The 23539-nt window shown below is 42.4% G+C and overlaps 1 protein-coding gene across 15 annotated transcripts in view; it reads right to left on the reverse strand.

Annotated features, from left to right (window-relative positions):
- Positions 1–1991: 1991 nt before the first annotated feature.
- Positions 1992–23539, reverse strand: part of LOC148009735 (uncharacterized) — a 29042-nt gene continuing 7494 nt past the window's right edge. For 7 of the 15 annotated variants that reach the window (XM_087673421.1, XM_087673418.1, XM_087673422.1 and 4 more), the window contains 7 exons: positions 3739–3816; positions 3564–3627; positions 3368–3455; positions 3183–3267; positions 2973–3067; positions 2770–2835; positions 1992–2630 (listed from right to left, as the gene is read on the reverse strand). In XM_087673421.1, coding sequence (XP_087529547.1) covers positions 2975–3067; positions 3183–3267; positions 3368–3455; positions 3564–3627; positions 3739–3816 — 408 coding nt within the window. In that variant the 3' untranslated portion in view covers positions 1992–2630; positions 2770–2835; positions 2973–2974. Of the gene's footprint in view, positions 2637–2765; positions 2836–2972; positions 3068–3182; positions 3268–3367; positions 3456–3563; positions 3628–3738; positions 3817–23539 lie in introns of all 15 variants that reach the window. The other 8 variants (XM_087673416.1, XM_087673417.1, XM_087673414.1 and 5 more) reach the window with 8 other exon arrangements.

A 23539-nucleotide genomic window follows, 5' to 3' on the forward strand; every position in this document is an offset into this window, starting at 1 on the left:
GGTGGGTATTCATTAACTTAGCAAACCTATAGCAAACCTAAACATACTTAATGCATCACATTTCAAAAATAACTACGAGCTAACTAGGAATCACTTTAGTAAATTAGAACATCAATTCAATCAACTTACAAAACTCTCTCCCTCCACCATTGCTTTGATTTTCCTTGGTAGGGTCTTCCATTGAATGCACATAAAATTGGGTCGGTGGGTTAAGGTGGTACTTTTGTTCTTTTTGGCACAAGCAAAGGAGAAAGAGCGAGGAGGGATGGGGTTTTCTACCAAGGGTGATCACTTAGTTGGCCCCCTTAAAGCAAGTTAAAAGCCCTTACACTAGATATAGATAACTTTCCATAAGATCCATGGAAGTGCAAGTTTGATTATTTGACGCGAGATAACAAGAGAGAGAATTTACAAATAGGTTATCAACTTTGGACATGCATGCTTGCTTCCATGTGTTGAAATAAGGAAAAATACTTACCCATATTCTACAAGCTTACTTCAAGATTAGGAGTATGTTCAAGGAATCATTTACATATGAGCTAAAAGGTCTATATTGAAGTGCCATTTCAAAACCAAGAACATCATATTTTGTTTCTACATTGGTTGTTGGATATATTGGGGCAGTTATTGAGAAAGATATGTTTCTATTATCTTTCTATAGGATCTTTATACTTGTAAAACTTAAGAATGGATTTTAAGAAGCAAAATGTGAACAACCCAACCCAATTCCCAACATGGATTGGTATAAAGATCTTGGCTTCAAAGACTTCTTGGATATTTCTCAAGTTGCAATTCTAAACAGTGTGGAATGATAGTTATACATTTCTTGGAATCTATTTGAGGACATACTTCTAAATCTAGGATAGTCATTTCCAAAACAAAAGATATGTTTCTAGCACTTACTAGATCAAAGCCTTGTAAAGGCTATTATGATGTAGGGCATGGTTTGTCATTTTGAGAGGTTTCTTCATCTAAAATATTCAAGGAATAATTTGAGACAAAGGGGAAAAATGAACACCAAACAACTTACAAACTTTTCAACTTCTTATATTCACTTAGAAACTCTAGAAAAGCTTTTCTAATCACCCTCTTCTTAAAATAAAATATTGTTAGCAACACCCTCCTTAAAACTATACCCACTTGCTAGCAACACTCTTCTTGAAACTATACCCACTTGATCTACAATTCACCAACTCAAGATTGAAACCTCTAGTTACCTAGTTGCGTGCGTGCGTGCATGTGTGTGTGTGTGAGGTCAACCGTCAAATTCAACATGGCTTACTAATTGTCAATTCAATGCACTCGTTAGATTGGCTCTTGAAATCCTATTTTTAAGCCCTCAAATCTCAACTTTGAATATACATTTTTGCATGGACAATAAGAACCACACTAAGTAATCTCGCCACAATCACACCCATGCCAAAAGTTATGTTTGATATCAAGCTTTTATTTGTATTGAATTGCTCTCACATACTTTACAAGTAGCACTTGAATCAGTTACTAAAACAAGCCAAGATCCCTACCAACTACTAAAACAAGCCAAGCAACAAATGATACTCCCAAGCCCACGGGCTATCCTCATCAGCAGTGAAATATCATGATTTATCATAACATTTATTACCCACGCTATTCCCTATGCAACTTAGTGAAATAATTTGTAGGTTTAGTGCCATGTCACCTAGAGGAGCCCAATGGCAAAAAAGGGGGAAAAGGAAACATCCATCCTCTCGTTAATCCTGAAGGTGTAGCATCCTTAATTATAAAGCTACAGCTTGCGCTAAATGAGGCCCTCCCCATTGCTTCATAGCACCACTGGAAGGTTCACAAACCAGGGTTGCAATAAAAGTATAAAATACTTTGTTATCAACTTTAAAAAACTAATGCTTGCCCACCAAAATAGTAGTGATGGCTTTAAAAGGGGAGAACTAGCTAGACCACAAATTATAAACATAGTGCAAATTGAACTAGATTTTCTTTCAAATAGTAACATGTTTCTACAATCAAGACTGCATCACAACCAGGCAGCAAGTTTTAACTCTTTGGTGTTCCAACAACCATAAACATGATTCTATACATATTTGAAGAGGTAAAAAACTCATAGATTTCCAACAGCAACAATAACATTCACCATTTTGCCTCTGGGTGTCTTCCCTGAAGTTACATAACCTTAATTATAGGCAGACCAGCAAACCATGAGGGTGTGATATGAAATCATCATGCTTATCAAGCCAACTTGTTTGTCAAAAGTACTTCACACTACAACAATCTATCCATAAGAGCAGCTGAAATAGCCCCCATTTTTCCAATCTTTTGCCAATCGTACTGAACATTTCAGTGCCTCTAAAGTAGCCTCAATTCAGTCTTCCTAACAAATGTCTCCATTACTGTGATGATCATCTCTCCTTTCATTCAAGCTTTTGTTAACCAAATAGAGTCATCTGACCTGTTTAGAACCCAACTGAATTTTCAGCAACTGACTTTGTATATACAACATGACGGAAGTGTGTAAAAGAAGCTTAGTACAAGTACTGTATGGTTCCCTTGTTTCAGTTTCTTGAGGTTCCTCAAATCTAGGAAGATTTGTCACCACTCTTGAAAAGCATGTATAATGCAACCACCTTCAATGTAACCTGCAACTTTAGGCACAAGTAATCAACTGATGGGAACACAGTTTAACAGCTCCTTTACAAATGAAAGCTCTGATTTAAGCCGTCAGATGAACTAATAAAAGCAGACCATAACGCAGCACAGTTTCCCACCAATACCTACTCTTGAGAGGTGTGTAAGCTGCAATCTGAGTTTCAAAATCACTTTGTATTTCCATTATATTTGGACCTGTCATCAGAAAGATGCATTTACCAGCAGGAGCTCTCCACTGTTAGACATGCCTATGACAAATTTATCTAAATTAATCTCTCCACTCTTCAACATCCCAAAATAAGAAGATGAGTTGGATGGAAAAGAGTGCATACATCTATGACCATCTGGAAATGCCTGGTGCTTCTATGGGTTCCTCATACACTGCCTGTTTTGGTACATATTGGGAGGTATGAGCAAAGCCCCACAGCTGAGAGGCAACCCATATGCATCCAGATTTCAGATTCAAAATGAAGGCAAACGTTCAATTTTTTAAAACAGAAACTGGAAAAGCTTCAGTTCTGCACATGCATAAGTAGCAGTACCTCAACATTTCTCACAGAAAATTCTTCTTCATATGCCAAGCAGCAGTTGCCAAAAGTTTCACTACAACCACTCGAACCATGCAACCTTTAAAGGACAACAACAGAATAGGATTACTTCAAACATGAAAAACAGATAAAGCTGTTCATTGAACTGAAATGATCTTCAAGCAAGACAACAAACTTACAGGTCCTCATCGAGGTATAAAGCAAAGGCACTTCCTCCACCAAATGCTATCATATTATTTGTACATAGAAAGAAGTAACGATTGATTCCTATAAAGAGCAGCAGATTATTGCCATGAGTTTATATAAAAGGTATCTTTTGAAGTATGGTGGAATCGACTACAAGAGCAGCTATGTACTTGACATGTTTAGACATACCTGTTGGACGGAACAGACTTAACTTATTGGAGATGTTTGTGAACACAAAGGAATCATTTGTTCCCTAAGCATATTAAGAGCAAACATCAAATGGAATCCTTCGATTAGAGTCCAGAAGTAAAGCTTATGACATTAACACTTTTCCTAGAATTGTTTCCAGAAAATATGCTTGCACCTGGAACTTTTTCTTTGTGGGATTTAATGGTGCTGATAACAGGCCGCCAAACACAGTGCCCTGCTTATCTTGAACAGCCTACAAACCAGTCCACACATTCAAAACAACTGTTCATTCTCAACACACATTTAGCACACTGGTTTTCAAAGCACACAGCTGCTGGAGTTGCAACCTAAAACATATCAATAATGGTCATTCTTAGCATACATCAGTGAAGTATGCACAGCAGATCCAACGGTACGAGGAGAGACAGACACACCATGAGCATGGCTGAGGGTAGAGGCTTGGAGTGCATGAGGTGGATGCCCAATACAGCAGCACCGAGAAGAACAGGGGTACTCACTTGCAGGTAGATTAGAAGAGCATAGTGCGTGGCTGGCATTCCCAGCAATGGAGCACTAGCGTGCAAAGTGGCACTCACCAAGGGATAAAAGCAGAAACTTGAAAAAGGTCTAACACCTACAAAAGGAGTATCTAAACTATCTTGAGGGAAAGAGGCGCCCAGACTAGAAGCTAAAAGACCTAAATCTAGACTACCAAGGAGGGAGGGAATAAGACCTAGAGAAGAAGGTGAGAGTAGGATATAAGCCTAGATGCTAAAAGCGTGAGGGAAGGAGCCTAAATGCAAGCTCAATGAGGGAGAGAGGTGCAATTTGAGAATGAATAGCACTAAGGTCCAAAATCGTGCTCACATGAAATAGAAGGTAAAGATGCAAATTTATATGTTTACATACAAGTACAGTATGGGTTTCCAGAGTAACTTATAATCGGTTCGTACATATGGTTGGTTTTGCATGCGACCTTGTGTTGGTCATGACACATGTAACTTGCATGACCAAGTGGTAGTGGGAACCCTAGGATAGTTGTTTAAACACGTCTTGTTTGCCTTTTTTGATTGTTTTGGCATGGCATAGATCCCTTTCCCTCATGGCTCGGATCCCTTTTTACCATTCTAGGATGGTGCAAATCCCTTTTGCTAGTTTTGGCATGGGTGGAACCCTCCTAGACTAGACAATTTGCCTTTGGACAAGCGATACCAATTTGGGGCCTAGGCAGCCCCTTTCAATATGGTTCCCTTTTGGCAAGGAGCATTGACCTCTACCCATTTTGGGGAGGAGACATGGCCTCACAGCCACTGATCATGCTTGGAGGCTCCTACTTATCCTAGGGGAGCATCGGCTCTTGTTGATCCATCTTGGGGGAGCGTTGCCTCCTACTAATCAACACAAGTCTCCATTGACCCCTACCTAAACCTTCAAATCCCATCTAGTGCTATGGAATTATACTTATCATGATACTTTACCAAGACTCACTATAGAAATAATTCAATTTTATTTTATTTATTGAGGATTTTGTTTATTTGCCACATTATGTGTGACTTATCGCACAATACGCACGTGTCGTACTAATTCCATTATGCCTGGTAAATAGATAGAAGGATATTAATGTGTTTTGTATTGTGATGGGTAGATTATTAGATGGAGTTATGCGGAATTATTATTTTTTGATATGTGCATTTTATGCATGGAAACTGTACACTTCATAGGATGCAAATATTATTGAAATTTGTACACTACACGATATGATAATATTATATTTTGTAGACACTCATAAGCATAAGGACTTTGCATGCACACGTGCAATAGATTTATTTTGGATGTATTTATTAGATGATTTAAAATATTATTCTTGGATATAAAGCTATTTAGAATAGGATATGTTAGATTCATTTGCCCAAAAGCAAGTCATACAATAAAAGAAAAAGCAAAAACACAAAAAGATGCATTCAATGTATTTTGAGCACAAAAGCTTAATTCAAATTTGTAAATACATGCATGGGGGAGGTGCTCACTGAAACCAGCCTCCCTCCTCGCATAGGGTGGTACAAACCTAATTTAACACTAGTTATAGCAAGCATAAAATTCACATAAACTGAAAATGCACACATTACAACTTTAATCTTAGACATTGGACACCCCATTGGCCCCAAAAAAGGCACGCCTTGTAATATTTATTTATCTTATATTGCAAAATGGAAGGATTCCAACTGAGATTCTCTGATCTCCACCACTAATCCAAGTGCCTCTTATTGTCAAAACTAATCAGCAAGACTCAAACCAATTTGCCCCTCGGTTTACTTGGGGATTGACCTTCACCTTGCTTCTTGAAAGACAAATTTAACCCCAAATCTGATATTGGTTGGCTGGCCTGTTGAATCTCCCTGAAATTCCTTAATTTCGGTTATTGGAATTCCAAGTCCTAGACCCCCAATTCTAACCATCCATCCCAAGGTGGCTATCAAATCCTAATTTCTACTCTTACAGCAGAGACTGACTAAAATCTCTTCCTTTGATGCGATGCCTCGAACTGCTGTAAAATACTAAGATAACTTGAACATGGCTAGGAGATGGGAGAGAATGCTGTAGAGAGAAATTTTAGAGTTTCATCACGAGAAACGTTGAAAAGATATTGCTGCCCTGCTCAAACAGTCATGGAAGCTATCACCTACAGCTTAAGACCACTCTCCCAAACTGTAGGAAGAAGCAAAAGGGAAGCACCCTCTTCCTGTCAATCTTAAGAAGTAGAAAAAGGTGGACCCAAGTCGAGGTAGGATGTACTATAGAATCGGACGATTGGTCGCTTTGGTCAAAATGTTTGCAAAATTGTTGCTTGAAGACACAAACTCTAGGCGAATAATGCCTAGCTCAACCTACTCTTTGGTAAAGTAAAAGTGGACTCCCACATGCCGTGTTCGAGGGGTGATGATTGGATTGCCCGCAAGGACAATGGCACTCTAGTTGTCGCAATAGACAACTATAGGAGAAACACAAGGGAACTGAAGCACAGCCAGTAAGCTACTCAAATAAATGGCCTCAATGGTACCATCAAAGAGAGCCCTATACTCGAGCTCCACTATGGAAGCCACCACCGTCTCTTGCTTACGGCTTGACCAAGAAATGGGAGTCGTGCCCAAGGAAAAGAGATAGCCACCATGGGAACACCGGGTGTCAGGATCTACCCAATTAGAATCGGTGTAAACCTACAAGCATAAACCATGTCCATAAGTCAGTTCATAATGAAAAGTACACTACAAATATTTCAACACACCAAGACGAGCAATCCAATATGACATCCAAGGTGCTGCAAAATACTAACTAAGTACACTAACTGAGTATGCTAAATCTGGCCTAGAATGAATCAACCAAAGAAGCTTTCCTATAACAGATCGATAGATGTGTGCATCGAAGGGCTGACCTAGGCTATCCTTCAACAAATGGTGCGATCAAGAAGTGTGGTCATAGGCCATGTCTGGTCCGTGCAATATTGTTCCACCGATTGAAGGGCGTATGTGACATTAATGTGACATTAAAAGTAACATTTAATGTCACGTTAAGGTCATAAATATGGAATGTGACATTAAAGTGACATTTAATGTGACATTAAGGTAAATCTAGGGGAACATGCACGAGAATGACCGTCCGGGCTCTTGGCGCCCGAACGGGGTCAAGGGGAGCCTAGAGAGTAAGAGAGTCCAAGAATAGTAGGACTCCAAAAAGGTGGACGGCTGGCAGAGGAATACGTGTGAGAGGTGCCAGCACTTATCTAGACGTGGTTGGGAGGAGAAGAAACACTCGTGCTCAGGGTTTTCATCGTTTTTCTCTGTCTTTCCCGAAGCCATCTTTCATTGGTATCAGAGCCGTGAGGATTCCTGGAGATCTTCAACGAAAGGGTAGCGACGGACAAGTGCTCCACGATCTGTTCAGTCGACAGTCGACGAACAAGTGCTCCACGATCTGTTCAGTCGACAGTCGACGGACCCGTAAAGTCGTGGTCAAACGTCAAGTGCTCGCTATTAATTTAGTCAACAACAGTCGACGGACCCGTAACGACCCGTAAGCCACTGGTCAGACGTGAGGTGACACGTCACGAAAAACTTAACGTGACGTGTAATTGTAGTCACGAAACGTATCGAAAGGGCAGCCATTCTTTTTTACGCCTGTTTAAAAAACGCGTAAGCTGATCGTGGGCCATCGAATCTTGCCCACGCCTGTCTGTGAATGCTCCTCCATGAACACACCAACAAGACACGCATTCTTCTCCTTTTCACGGGCTGAAGTTGAAGTTCTTTTCTGATACGTGTTGGATCAGTCGACTGCGTGTTCGGACTTCTTCTTTTCAGCCTCGACTGTATTTATATTACAAGTACAGGTTCAGCAGAAAGTAAATTCAGGAAAAGGACATTGATGGTCTGCGTGATTATTAAAGAAGGGAGCTGAATACTAGTCGTTCTGCAAAGAAGCTCCATTTTCGGCGTGACTGACTTTGTCCGGGAAAATAAAATCTGTTTCTTACTCTTCGAGTTTCTTTCCAAACTAGCAACCACTGCCTGCCATTAAAATCAGGGAAGTACTTTACTTTGTATGCAAATTTCTTATCTTTGCTTTCCAATTCCAGTGTATTAATGGCAGAAAGAGGAAAAGAGAAAGTAATGGAAGGTTCTAGTTCTGGGGACCACCCTATGGTAGATCCCCAGAAACCAGAAATGCAAGAACAACAATGGGAAGAATTTTTTGCTACACGAGAGCAATTTGATGATCTTACTGCTCGTGTGCAAACTCAAGGGGTTCAAATGGAATTTTTAACTCAAACACTCACTGAAATAAAATCTCAATTAACTTTATTGTTGGAAAGAGATAAAAATAAGATAGAAACCTCGGATGTCCCATCTTCATCGAAAGATTTAGATGTGACTATGCGAGATCCTAAGGAACCCCAACCTTACCATAAATTGAGCGATAATCCAGTACTAAAGGATATGAAACCACCTCAATTTTACGGGGAGGAAAAAGATAGGAATAAAGACACAATCTTTAATTTCCTCCAAAAATGGGAAGATTTACATAAATTAAAAAATACCCCACCACATCTCCAAGCACTGGAGGCTAGTTTAACTTTGGGGCCCAAAGCATATAAGTGGTGGCGAACTTTAAAGGAGGCGAATAAAATACCTGAAACTTGGGCTCAATTTGAATCCGTCTTTTTGAAAGAATTTCTTCCTGAAAATGAAATGGAAAGAAATTGGGAAGATTGGGATTATGTCAGACAAAAGGGACGACCCCTGCTGACATATCTGGAGGAATATCGTGAGATAATCCTCAAATTGGAAGGAATAGATGAATTCCAAAAAACAAGAGGATTCATTAGGGGACTAGATAAAGCCTGTAAAAAGGAAGTAAAACGGAGTTTACCAAAGACGCTGGAAGAGGCAATTAAATTTGCATTAATTCATGAAGATAGTATGCGTCCAGGTACACTCACTAGTCTCACTGATACGGAGCCCAAGTCTAAGGAATTGGAAACCTCAAAATTTGTGGGCAAATTTAAAAGGAAAATGCCCTTTTTTAAGGGTAAAAAACAACCTTTTGAAAAATAACCATATATGAGTCCAAAGTTAAGTCCTGATGACTTTGATAAGGCCAAAAAAGAAAAGTTGTGTTTCAATTGCCTATCCCCTAACCATGCTGCTTGGAATTGCCCTCAAAAGAAAAAGGGGGAAGACAAAGAAAAGGATAAGGACAAGGGCAAGGGAAAAGAAAAACAAATCCATGTAGTGCAGACCTTAGAATTAAAGGGCCATGAAAAGTACAAATCTTTAGAGGTCTTGCACATGGATGTACAACATAAGTGTTGTATGTCAACTTCTATGTGGCAGCCTACTTTTGGGCCACATGATTTACTTAGAGTACATGGATTGATAGCTGGAAAGAGGGTTAGAGTCATGATTGATGACTCTGCCACACATAATTTTATAAATTATGCACTTGTCAAAAAATTGAAACTTCCCCAACAAAAGAGTGGGCATCAATATGTTGTTCGTATGATGCAAGGCCAAGACAATAAAATATGGGATACAATGGTATCCAATTTGGAAATTGAGATTCAAGAATATAAAGATAAACTCGATTTCCAAATAATGAACATGGAAAGAGCTGATATTGCTCTAGGGAGGGAGTGGCTATGGGGATTGGAACCATCCTTAAAACGTAGTTATCACCATAATACACTGGAATTTGAAAGGGATGGTAAGACTTTTGTTATTCAAGGTGAACATGAAGTATCTGATAATCCTTTGCTATGTTCTACTGAAGTTCAGAAGCTGATAAAGAAGGAAGTTTGTGAGGTATATATGCTATGGTCTCTTCCTGTACAGAATACTTTTACTTTCTGTAATATAAAGCAACAATTTTCTTATGTTTGTGAGTTGAATGTTAATAATGAATTGAGTAGTTTGTTAGATGATTTTAAAGATGTGTTTCCTTCTGATTTACCAAGTGGCCTTCCACCAGATAGGGGTGATATAAATCACCCAATTGATATAAATAAGGATATACACCCTATTTCAAAACCACCGTATAGGTTAAGTGAAACACAGCATCAAGAAGTTGAAAGACAAATTAAGGATTACCTGGATAAAGGGTTTATTCAACCCAGTAATTCACCTTGGGCTTCACCAATTTTATTGGTAAAGAAAAAAGATGGTTCTATGCGACTTTGTGTTGACTATAGAGCACTTAATAAAATAACGGTGAAGAATAAATTTCCTATGCCCAGAATGGAAGATCTTTTTGATCAATTACAAGGGGCAAAATTCTTCACAAAAATAGATTTAAGATCAGGTTATCACCAAGTAAAAATTAAGGCACAAGATGTTCCCAAGACAGCATTTCGTACTAGATACAGGCATTATGATTTTTTGGTGATGCCTTTTGGCCTCACTAATGCACCAGCTACCTTTATGAAGCTGATGAATAGTGTTTTACGGCCCTATCTAGGACATTTTGTAGTAGTCTTTTTGGATGATATCTTGATCTTTAGTAAATCAAGAGAAGAACATTTGGAACACTTACAATTAGTAATCCAACTGTTAAGAACGCATTCCCTTTATGCGAAGAAAACTAAATGTGAATTCTTTGCACAAGAGGTCAAATATTTGGGGCATATTATCTCGAAAGAGGGAATCAACATGGATCCAGAAAAAGTAAGGGCAATTATTGAATGGCCACCTCCAAGGAACCTGGAAGAGCTGCAGATCTTCCTAGGTTTATCTGGATTTTATCGTAAATTCATTCGAGATTATGCCAAAATAGCTGTTCCAATGACAGACCAACTTAAAGAGAAAGGGAAAAGTTTTAATTGGGGAACAGACCAAAATGAAAGTTTTCAAAAACTTAAGGTAGCTATTGCTACAACTCCAGTATTATTAATAGTGGATCCCAATAAACCATTTGTGGTTGAAGCTGATGCCAGTGATAAGGCAATAGGCGCGGTCTTATTACAAGAAGGTCGACCAGTTGCTTTTGAAAGCAAGAAATTAGATCGTGCAAAACAGAATTATTCTGTTTATGAGAGGAAGCTGTATGCAATAGTACATGCAATGAAGAAATGGAGGCACTATTTGTATGGTGCCAAACTTTTGATTTTATCGGATCATGAAAGCATTAAGTGGCTTAATGATCAACCGGATTTACACGGGCGTAAAGCCAGATGGGCCGAACTCCTCCAAGAGTTCGACTATGAGATAAGATATAGAAAAGGAAAGTATAATATAGTAGCTGATGCACTCAGCAGAATGCCCATCATTAATGAATTGAGTTTTACTCAGTTCACTTCCAATTTGCTTGAATCTTTAAAAGGGAAATGCCAGGTTGATCCGGCATATTCCAACATATGGGAAGCAATAAAAAATGGGGATCCAAATGAAAGTGCTTCTACTGAGAAAGGAATATCTGAGGATGTTCAACAAGAAAATGGAGCATCAGGGGTTGCTCAAACTGGATTCAAGTGGAAGAATTTTACCATTGATAATGGTTATTTACTCTACAAGGGTAGGGTATGTGTCCCGAAAGATACAGAAATAAGGCGCCAGATACTCTTTGAGTGTCATGATACCCCTAGTGCGGGACATCCAGGAGTTAATAAGACTTATAGTCTTATTAAAAGATAGTTCTATTGGCCTGGAATGAATAAAGACGTCCTTGACTATGTGGTCAAATGTAATAAATGCCAGGTTAATAAAGCTGAAAGATTAAAAATGGGAGGACTTCTCCATCCATTAGAAATTCCTTCGGGAAAATGGGAGAGTATCTCCATGGACTTTATTGTTGCTTTACCTAGAACACAGAGGGGGCACGACTCTGTGTGGGTGATTGTGGATAGGTTAACCAAAATGGCTAGGTTCATTCCAACTTCAACTGATGTTAAAACACCAGAATTTGCTAGATTGTTCGTAGAGAACATATACCGATTGTATGGCCTTCCGGCAAATATAGTTTCTGATCGGGATAGAAAATTTGATAGCCATTTTTGGCGTGCGGTATTTAGGAAATTGGATACTAAACTTAGCATGAGTACGGCAGATCATCCGCAAACAGATGGGCAAACTGAAAGGGTTAACCAAATTCTTGAAGATATGCTTAGGGCATATGTAAGTAAAAGGCAAACTAATTGGGAAGAGTATTTACCGATAGCAGAGTTTACATATAACAGTGCCAAGCACTCTTCCACTGGATATAGTCCATTTATGTTAATGTATGGGTTTCAGCCCAGAGCTCCTTTTGCAGTAGGACTGCATAAGCCCTACTGCAAAAGGAAAAGGTTCAGGCAGCTAAAGACTTTTTGGAGGATATGAATAGTATGTTAAAATTTGCTCAAGAAAATATTAAAAAAGCTCAAAATCGAGCTAGAGCATATGCAGATCCTCACCGAAGAGACATCTCCTTTGAAGAAGGAGAATTGGTCTATCTTAAGGTGCCTGAACAAACTAAAACTATGAAAAAGGGACAATGTCCAAAGCTTTCACCAAGGTATTGTGGTCCTTTCATAATACTTAAAAGGGTGGGAGAATTGGCTTACAAGCTCCAACTACCTGTTGGTAGTAAAATACATCCAGTTTTTCATGTAAGTAAATTAAGAAAGAAGCTGGGTGATTTGGATAATCTAATCTTAAATGATGATATTGAGGAGTTATTCTATGACCAATCTAATCTACATGAACCAGAAAAAATATTAAATGTTCGTAATAGACGAACAAGGAATACTATTTATCAGGAATGTTTGGTTAAGTGAAAAGATTGTTAAGAAGAAAGCTCAACATGGGAGCGAGTAAGTACTTTAAAGAATAGGTTTCCTGATTTACAGTTAGACCTTCCAAGTATCGTTTTCGAGGACGAAACCGATTCTTAAGGGGAAGGAAATGTGACATTAATGTGACATTAAAAGTGACATTTAATGTCACGTTAAGGTCATAAATATGGAATGTGACATTAAAGTGACATTTAATGTGACATTAAGATAAATCTAGGGGAACATGCACGAGAATGACCGTTCGGGCTCTTGGCGCCCGAACGGGGTTAAGGGGAGCCTAGAGAGTAAGAGAGTCCAAGAATAGTAGGACTCCAGAAAGGTGGACGGCTGGCAGAGGAATACGTGTGAGAGGTGCCAGCACTTATCTAGGCGTGGTTGGGAGGAGAAGAAACACTCGTGCTCAGGGTTTTCATCGTTTTTCTCTGTCTTTCCCGAAGCCATCTTTCAGCGTACTTTTACTGTGAGGCACAAATACTTTCCCAAGAAATCCACTTTGTCCCGATGACCTTCTTGTGACCAAGACGATCCACCAAAGTCCAAGTCTCATTCCGGTCAATGCTATCCAATTCCTTCTCCATGGCCTCACACCATTGAGGCTCCTAGAGAGCCTCATGTCAACTCTCCAACTCAGAATGTGCAATGTAATCAACCGTAAAGACTAAAGCATATGAAGTATGAGAGGCAAGCTGAGGAGATCTTCTAGGGCACTCCAAAGAGTAATCCAGTGGAAGGATCCTTGAATCCCACATAGTCTGCTCGTACCAACGAGGTAATGGGTCTTGTTGGAGGGATACTTAGAAGCTGAAGCAACTCAGAAGGCACAATATCGGATGATGTGGGTTGAGGTAAGGACTCCAAATCCAATGCATAAGACTACACACTGTCCTTCTCATCAAAGATGACATTCCGCCTAACGATCACCTTGTTTGCCTAATGATCAAAAAAATGATAGGCTTTCGCTTCAAAAGAATAATCCACAAAGATCAATAGGTCAACTCGGGGAGAGGGCTTTTCTATCTTGTCATTAGGTGTGTGTATGTATGCACGACTCTTGAAAACTTTGAAGTGGGAAACAAGTCTCTCGCCAAAGAATGCATCATAGGGAGTCCGCTAAGAGATTGCTGCAGTTGGACATCCGTTGAGGATGTACACTACAATGCTAACAACCTCGACCCATAGACAATCGGGAAGCTCTGCTGCAAACAACATAGAGCATGCCATGTTCAAGACTGTCCTATTCCTACACTTTGTGACTCCATTCTAGGAAGGGAAGTTGGTAGAGGTGACCTAGTGAGAAATGGCATGCTTTTGTAAAAATTCGAAAAACTCGTAGGAGATAAACTCACCACCACTATCACTCCTCATGGTACCTACACGACATCTAGTTTGGTTATTAACCAGCAGCATCCAAGCATTGAAATAGGTGAAAGCATCAAACCTAAATCATCCACTATTAAAAAAAAATAGAGTGCGTCATTTAAGGCAGCAATGGGCGTCGGGCCACAAAGATCAACATCTCAATGGAGCCTCAGCTCTATAAGTGGACTGCTATGGGAATGGTGTATGGTTTTGCTTACCTAGTTGACATGCTTTATAGACCTCTCGAGATAGCTTCAGGCGGGGAATGCCATCAACCATCTAGCGATGCGACAACTCATAAAGAGAGTCGTCTCCAAGATGTCCTAAGCAGTAATGCTTGAGATGCTCAGTGCTCGAAGGCAACGGTGTAGTGGCTAAAGCCTAGAAGCGATGGAACTCCGAGTTCTCAACTGTGTTAGCACAGTAAGATAGTGCATAAGGTGATAGAGGCCATTTAGCTCTGCCTTGCCACGAGCAACGACTAAACTAGTATTGTCATCAATGACTTCAACTGTGATCGATGTAAAGAAGACTGCTCGCTCCAACTAACAAAGCTATTGAACCGACAATAAGTTCACCCCAAGCTAGGGGACATAATAAATGTTGTCCATCGTAGCGTGATCCTAGCCCTCATAAATGGCAAAACTAATGCGACCACAAGCTTGGATCTTAACCGAGGAGTTGATCCCTAGTCTGACTCTCTCAGCTGCAAGATATCTAGTGAGAAAAATGTCATCTATAGGGGTCATGTGAAGTATAGCTCCACTGCCCACAATCCAAGTAGAAGAAGTGCTCAGCACTGACAAGTGGGCCTCTGCGCAACCATCTTCTCAGAAGACAGCTCACAGATATGGACAAGACTCACATCTGATGCCTCTAAAGAGACAATGTGGACCTCTGCAGACCAATCAAACAAGCCCTTGGCGTTGAGAACGTTGTTGACTGTGATGGCTAACAAATGGCAAGAAAAGACTGAGCTTTTCAAGGCCCCTGAGATTGGTTGCCACCACCCTACTTCCCTTGCTAGGGGTTACCATGTTGGGGTATGGGGATCTGATTCTTTGATTTTGATTGTGTGCCTCTTGCCTTTGAACGACACTCATCGTCAAAATGGCCAACATTCTGACAATGTCGACAATACCTATTCTTCTTAGGTACATTTTGCCACCTTGGTTTCAGAGAGGATTGGTTGTTTCCTTGGGTCTCACTAGATGAGGTCTGAGTGGAATTTTGAGGTTTCTTACCCTTCCCTTGCTGTCCCTTCTGAGAAGTGGCAATAAGAGCTCCCCCTATAGGAGATGCCCCATGAAATTAATCAAGCAGCCTAGCATAACGCAAGAGCTAACACTCAAATTTATAGAATGTGGGCATAGAGGGCTGTGAGATGACCTGCTGCACAAAGTTAAAGTATTTTCTTAGCAGCTTGTTTAGGAACAGTGTGACCTAGTCATTAGGGGACTTAGAGTCCCCGTCGTAGAGAACTCAGTGCGGAGTCATTGATACTCAAATAACTTGAGCTTAAGGGATCCTTATCATTAATGGTGAAAATCTGAAGCTCATGGTCAAGATCAATGCGACAGGTCCTATCCTAGGCCGCATAGCAATCAATCAAGTGTGCCCAACACTCTAACACAAAGTCAAAATGCTGAAGCTAAGAATGAAACTCAAGTAATAAGCCCTGCATCAACTCAACTATAGCAAAGGTATTACAAGCCTTACATGAGTGGACGACCTCGTATGGAGCAAGTGCGCGATCGGGTTGGTGTTTCAACCCCTGCACAAGATCCCATAGGTTCTGGGAGTCTAGGACATGCCTCATCAAATTGGACCAAGTGATATAGTTAGACCCGTTGAAATGAGTTTTGTCATTGAATGAGTTCTTAGCAAACAAGGAGCTAGAACCATGAGGTGTCGATGGAGGCGGATAAGCATGATGTGGTGGTGGATAAGACGGTGGAGGATAAGGAGGGGGATAAAAAATAGGATAGGCAAAAATAGGCTATTGATGTCCAATGAGTGTCAATTCCTACGGAGGCACTGGAACAAAAGTGTTTCCATGAGGTGCCAAAGATAAACATGGAGGCACTGGGACATGATAGCCCTACCTAAGAGTCAACTAGGGCACAACAGAATGTCCAAGTGGTTCACTAGGTAAAGCCATAGAGACAAACTGTGGTACAAAATGATCCACACTCAAAGAATGCCTTGGAGGGGAAAAACTCGAAAATCTATGTATGGGAGGATGATCTCCCATCATTGGTACACCACCTGAATATGAGAAAGAAGAAGTCCTAAAGGTTGTGCCTAATGGAGAATTCCCTAAGTGTAGTATGTGGTGGAAACATAGGTGTACTTAATGGAGGTTGAAAGGAATGTGCAGCGGAAGATGAGGGAGGAATAGGTGGGAGCCCAAATGGATTTGTGATGGATGAAGGTATGGAAACATCATTGGTTCCTTTTGTCCAATAATGCAACAAAATGAGATGTACCTACTCCAGTATGACCATGAGAAACAAAATTACTTGAAGGAAAAGGAAGAAAAGAAATGCTTACAAGTTCTTGCTTCTTTTTCTTACCTTGTCTGGAGTTTTCAAAGAAATATCTTTCTCATTACTTCCAAACCAAAAGATATTATGTATTACCCTTTCTTCAAGAGGATCTCCCGAACCATGAGGAATAGAAGAATCAAATACCATAGAATCAGAAAAAACAATATTGTGTATACGTAGCACTGGAGAAAAGAAATAAGATGAAAGTGGTATGTAATCCATGCTAGTTTCCACTTGAGGATGGCCAGTCCGAAGTGGAGATTCCATCATACCTGCATGGTCAATAGTTCTGTGCACCGAATCTAAAGGAGGAAACTCAGGCTTACCTTCAATCTACTGTTGAGCGCTATACATAAGGATAAGATTGTACTGAGCGAGGCTGAAATCTCGTACGCTTGATGAACCCCATGGTAGTCCGCCGAAGTTTCTCCATCCATGAGAAATCTAGCAAGGGCAAGCTGGGAGGCCCACTCTTGCTCGTTTCTTAACATGCTTCGTTCTGGAGTCTAGAGCGGTCTGTCGATGTTCAAAGCCATCCGAACCTTCTCTTGTTCTTGCTTCTGTAGATGAGCTCTCCGATCAAGTCCAAGGTTTCTCAAAGAGAACTTGGCTTTGATACCATGTAACGAGATGCTCTAAACACAAAAACACAATACCAATCATTCAACAAAGCACAAACTGATAACATAGAACACATGCAGAGAGTAAATAATGTACCACAAACTCCTGTATCTTGAGGATTAGGGCACAAGTAATGAGCTGGAGAGTGTGTCATACTCCAAATGGATCCCGAAACATAGCAAGGCAGCCTTTGGATGTCAAACACTAGCAAATGCAGCCAAGGAAATCTGGATCTAATGTAGACAACAGTGCAAGAGAAAGAAAGACTACAAACACAGGTGAGGAGAGAGAAAACAGCAAAACACAGCCGTTGGGCGACAGCTACAGGAGAGAGAACTGACAAATGCAACGAGCAAAGGCTGGGCAACAGCCTACAGGAGAAGGCGACAGCTAAGGAGAGAGAAAACCATACAAGTAGCAGCTCCAAACAACAAACGTAGGCTGGTTAATGATTTGGCAAGTTGGCAACAACAGGTAAAACCAGCAACAACAATCAATAGGCTGAAATCGGCTCCGAACAAGGTGTGATAGGCTAGAAACAAGCACCAGTCTATTGTAGACAACAATGGCCAGATTGGACCGCATAGTAAGGCAGCCTTTGGATATCAAACACCAGCAAATGCAGCCACGTCTGGATCTGATGCAGATGACAATACAAGAGAAAGAAAGACTAAAACACACGTGAGGAGAGAGAAAACAGCAAAACACAGCCTATTTAGGCTGGGCGACAGCTGCAGGAGAGAAAACTACCAAACACAACGAGAAAAGGCTGGGCAACAGCCTACAGGAGAAGGCAACAGTTGAGGAGAGAGAAAACCATACAAGTGACAGCTCCAGACAACAAAAATAGGCTGGTTGATGATGTGGCAAGCTGGTGACAACAAGTAAAACCAACAACAACAGTCAATAGGCTGAAATCGGCTCCAAACAGGGTGTGATAGGCTAGAAACAGGCACCAGTCTATTGTAGACAACAATGGCCAGCTTGGACCGCGACATCCGCCGCGGTCAAGGTGGGGGTAGCAAGCTGAAAGACTTGAAATCTGCAAAAACGAGATTAAGGGAGGGTGGTGGGCTGCATGCCTATTTATAGAAAGTTTGGGGCACCCAAATTAGGGGTTTGCATGTTGGACACAACAACTCTCTAGGATCATGTTTCCTTTTCAAATAAAAGGTTTGCTTCATTAATTAAGCATGTTTTGGGGTTGTTTAAGTCAAGCTCATGCATTTTTGGCTCAACAGGTGTAAGGGATGTCATCATGAGGCATGGGATTGGAGCCACTAGAGCACTGCGTCACATACATTTGCAAACCACTCAAAACACCCCTCCTCGATATCGAAGGGCATCAAATGACCAAGCCCTTGCTACTACTTACCGAACTCCTTGCCCAGGAGCACGCTAACTGCAAGTGTCACAAGTATCAGCTACCATTAGCTCTCTACAGAACTCGCCAAAGACCAACTACTTCTCATCAACCTCTTGATGCACACACACAAGATTATCACCTGTCATCTTGAAGGTATTAATATTCACCTACACAATTCACATAACAATAGTAAATACTTAATTGTAAAGGATGAAGTTGAAAACAACAAGTTAACTTATCATTTATGGTTAAGTATTTACTTGCTTGGGACTACTCATACTAAGCATGGCCCTCATCATGCACAAGTTAAGTGCAACAATAGACTAGCCGCTCTAATTGTTCTGTGGTCCATTGCAAATCTGTGTACAAGAAAATAGGTACTCCAAGGTCTCTCATATCCACCCGAAAAGCAATCCTAAGCCAAGACTCTCATAGTTAAGGGTGAATAGTCTCTAGTGTGCAACCAAAATTCTACCACCAAAAGAGGCTTTACAAGTTGATCTCTCCTTCAACAAGTGGAAGAAGTAAATGCCATATGCCCTCTCTAATTTGCATAGCACTCAAGCTCCTCTAGCAATGCATTGTGGTCATCCAAGGACACCACACGAGTCAAGTAGGCAAGCTCTATTGTCCATGATGGTTGATGACTTGCAGACCAAACGCACCAAAACTGCAAAACCATGGGTGGGATTATGCATTCATTTCCATCTCCTCTCTATTATATCTACAAGGAGTGCACGTTGTGCCTCTGTAATCACTATCCAAACCTACACCTCCACCAATGCTGCTCTGAAGAAGTGAACAAGAAGGCCCATAATGGACCCCTGGCAATTCCTCATGCGCAACACCCTATGTGCAACACCCTATAAAAGGGAGTCACGGCAATCATGTTAGCATGAGCCTTATGTCAAAATTGTTCGTTGGGGCACAAGCGTTGCATGGCTTTGGCCTCCTTAAGCTTGTGCTCATCCCACTCATTCCATAGAGTGCATACCATTGTCTAGTGAAGGGCAGATCGCACCCCATAAAATCCCTCCAAAATCAACCACATGAAAGCAAATCGAGTCGAAGAAGGCTTCTTCAACTCTAGCATGTTGTGCTCACAATACATTGCAAGCACCTTTATCTTTACTATGAAGAAGGTGACAATCGATGTAGCTTTAAGTATCATTCTCTTCACCCACTTGAGCTTCTCAGTGTCCTCCGTCAATAATTCAATACAATGGCTTGCACATGTAGTCCACACAATCATGGGAAACTCAATCTCAAGTAAGTGACCTATGCACCAACGGCAATTGGATGCATTGTCAGTAATGACTTGCATCACATTTGAGAGGCCCATCTACATACACAAAACTTTGCACGCACGTGTGTGCACACACACACAGTTGAGCCTTGAGAGATTCAAGAATCAAGCTTTTCTTTGGACGGAAGGAGGGGGTGATTTGAGCTAAAAATGCATTCTAAACTCAATTAGCTCTTAATTAAAGTCCCAAGACCATCTCTCTACTATCCACACCCCATTCGTGGAGGATATCTTGATTCAAGCTAATGCCCACTCCTGTCCATCATTAGGTGCCTACTATCTAGCCCCTTGCTGCTGTTGGTGACTGTTTTCCAGCCTGTTTGTGTTGCTGTCCAGCTGGCAACTGTTGCCTGCATCCATCCCAGCCTGTCATCTGCTGCCACGTGTGCTCTTCCCTGTGTTTGGAGCTGTATGATCAACTGAAGCCTGCTTTTTGCTGCCAGCATCACCAACTGCCTGCCATATCACCTGTTCTACTGCATTTTGCTGATCAGCATCATTGCCCAACTGCCACATCATCAATCACTGCTATGTTTTCAGTTTTCTGCACTGTCCAGCTCTGTCAGACACTGATCCAGCCTCCTTGAACTGCGTTTGCTGCTGCCTGACATCTTTCGAGGTTGCCTACTGTGTTCGGGATCCATTAAAGTATGACACACTCTCCTACTCATACTCTCTGCCTCGGTCCTGGAGACATGAGTTCAAGGGCCAATATTTCATCTTTACATTGTGTGTTTGCTACATTCATTATTCTCTTCAATATTCATTGTCTCTAAGTTACCCTGACCTTAATTATGTTCTTTACCAGTCTCTGCTTTGTTGTACGAGTGTGTTTGTTACCTGTAGACGAGTATTTCTTTTTTGGGGGGGGCAAGAGAGAGAAAGAAAGAAAGAAGAAAGTTATATTAACGTCTACAACATGCCAAGTTGGCCTATGAGACCAAAATGTTGCATACAAATGTCTGGGAGATTTCAAAAGTCCCAGTGAAGCTAACATTTATGCTATGTTGAACTAAATTGAGTAGGTACAAAATGATATCTGGACTAGATACAATCTAGAGGTACTCCCAGTGCGGTGTGGAACTACTCCTAGGGTGTTCATCCTAAGATGTCCCGCATGGGTCGGTCTAGCATGGAGAGGCTAAAGCGGCGGGGCAGGGCCCTCCGATGGCGGCGTAGTATCCCTTGTATCTTCGACCAGTGTCTTCTGCGGGGACGGGGGCCAGCGGGGCGTGGTCGCCGGGCTTTACCTCTCGTTGTGGCTATTTCTAAGGTGGTCCTTGGGGGCCGGGAGGCCGGTTGGGCTGGTGGGGCCTCGGTGGTGGGGAGGGTAGCTGGTATTTGGTAGAAGTCGTTGAGTGTGCGTTGGTTGGTGGCTCCTTGTCTTTGCTCCGTGGTTCGTAGGAGGTGGTCTCTGTGGCGTCGTATTTCCAGTAGAAAGAGCCCCAGGCATCTCTGGTCTTTGAATTCCGTCACCTTGGAGAGTGGTCCGAATCCTTCGCTGAATAGGCAGTGGAAGCGTCCCCGGATTTCGTAGTACACTGGGCATCTACAGATATAGTGTTCCTCTGTCTCTGGCTCGAGATGGCAAAGCTGATAGATTCGGTCTTCTAGGGGGGAGGGGGTTGGCCCCGTATCTGCCCGTTTCGACCCGTAGTTGGTGTGAGGACGTGCGGATCTGTCCGATGGCACTTCTGACCCCGTGAGACAAGTGTGTGTCCATGTAGCTTGGGCGGGTGATGAAGCCGTCCGAGGAGATATGCAGGAAGTGTTCTCGGTAGAAAGCCTTCTTGGTTCCTAGTTCCGATGTGGGGGTCACCCATGTCCTGGCGGTGTCTGTCTGGATGATATCCATTCTGGTGATGCGATTTACCTCCTCTCAGCTGAGCTCCAGGTGTGGGCAGTCTAGGCTGTATTGTAGTGGGGGGAGGTGGTCCATGTGCAGGCCATGGAGCCGTAGCCAGGTCTCTGTTCGGGCGTACCAGCACTTATGGATCCATAGAGCTTGGCTAGTACATGGCCAACCATGACTGTTCGGTAGTTCGTGGGAACCATGGGGTCTCCGGCCTTCAGGATAGGTATTATGGTGTTGGCTGACCAACTGGCTGGAAAGCCTTCGCATAGGGCTCTGTTGAACATGTGTGCTAGGAGAGGTGCTAGTATGTCTCTAGCATGGGTCAAATGCTCTGCTACCAAGCCTTCGTGGTCTTGGGCACGGCCATTTTGGAGTCTGTCAATGGCGTCCCGAACCCGCCCCGTGCTGAAGAATGTGGATGATCCGGGTCTGCTCCCTGGGGGCCGGGGTAGCTGGGGCTGCTTGGGTACTTGGTATAGTGAGGTTGCATATGCGTGCCAAGTGTCCGGGGATGTGATGGGCGTCTGGGCTCGGGGTTCCTGAAACGCCTTCCATGCCTCTTTGCTGTCCTGTCCTAAGAATAGCTGGTAGAATTCGTGTTCCACTTTGGAGAGGTAGGCTCGTTTCTTCCGTCGCACTAGGCGATGGAAGATCAAGCGTGCCCGTTTATGCGTGTGTACTCCCCGTGCTTCGTCCTGTTGAAGACGGAGCCGGGTTTCCCTGCACTCTGCGTCGTACCAGCTATTCTGTGGGACATTCTTGTTCGGAGGGGTGGGGTGGGGGGAGGGGGATGTGTGGGGGAAGTATTCGGCAGCTGAGGTGTGTAGTGTGCCCGCCAACTGTGCTGTGACCTCCTCCAGGGGTGCGTGGGGATTCATTTCTTGCAGGCTCCAATAGAGATGGTCGGAGTATGCGCTCGCAGTTAGCCTGGTAAAGTGGTAACTGGGGAATCTTGGGGGGTTGCTTGCTGGGGGGGTTAGGTCATACCTGCAAGTTATGTCAAATTGTAGGTATGCATGGTCGGCAGCCACTGCGAGTGGGCGAGGTGATATTTTAAGGGACTGGACGTCGGGGATAAGTGATAGAGGGCCGAGGATATAGTCCACTGTGCTTGCTCCCAGTTTCTGTGTGGGTGCTCCATGTGCCCCCCGTCCGATGCAATTGGCCGCGTGCTTGTGTGGGAAGCATGTGAGGGCATCCAATCCGGGCCATCTGTCGAGGCCGTTGAGGATGGCCAATCCGTGTGCCCCACCAACGCTAGTAGGTGTTCGCCATATTCGGTGCACTCAGCTGTGTCCTGTGACGCCCGGTTGAGTCCTATCTCCTGAGGTGCAATCTCTTTGTACATGTGGTCTTCGCTCTCGAAGAAGGGGGTCTGCCTTTGTGCTGTGCGTGCATTGAAGTCTCCAGCCAACATGACATCCCCCAGGCTGGAGTAGTGCATGATATCTTCGTGCAGTGGTAGGTATGGTGACTCGCCCTTCTGTGGTGCGTATGGGGAGTGTGCTGGTGGGAAATAGCACACCGCCATGTATATGTCTCGGGGGCGATCTGTGTGTATCCGGATCCACATGAACCGGGCTTCCTCATCTTTCCGCATG

This window comes from Lygodium microphyllum, chromosome 30 (assembly GCF_053477565.2).
Source record: "Lygodium microphyllum isolate KBCC chromosome 30, Lygodium_microphyllum_v1.1.10, whole genome shotgun sequence".
NCBI classification, from domain to species: Eukaryota; Viridiplantae; Streptophyta; class Polypodiopsida; order Schizaeales; family Lygodiaceae; genus Lygodium; species Lygodium microphyllum.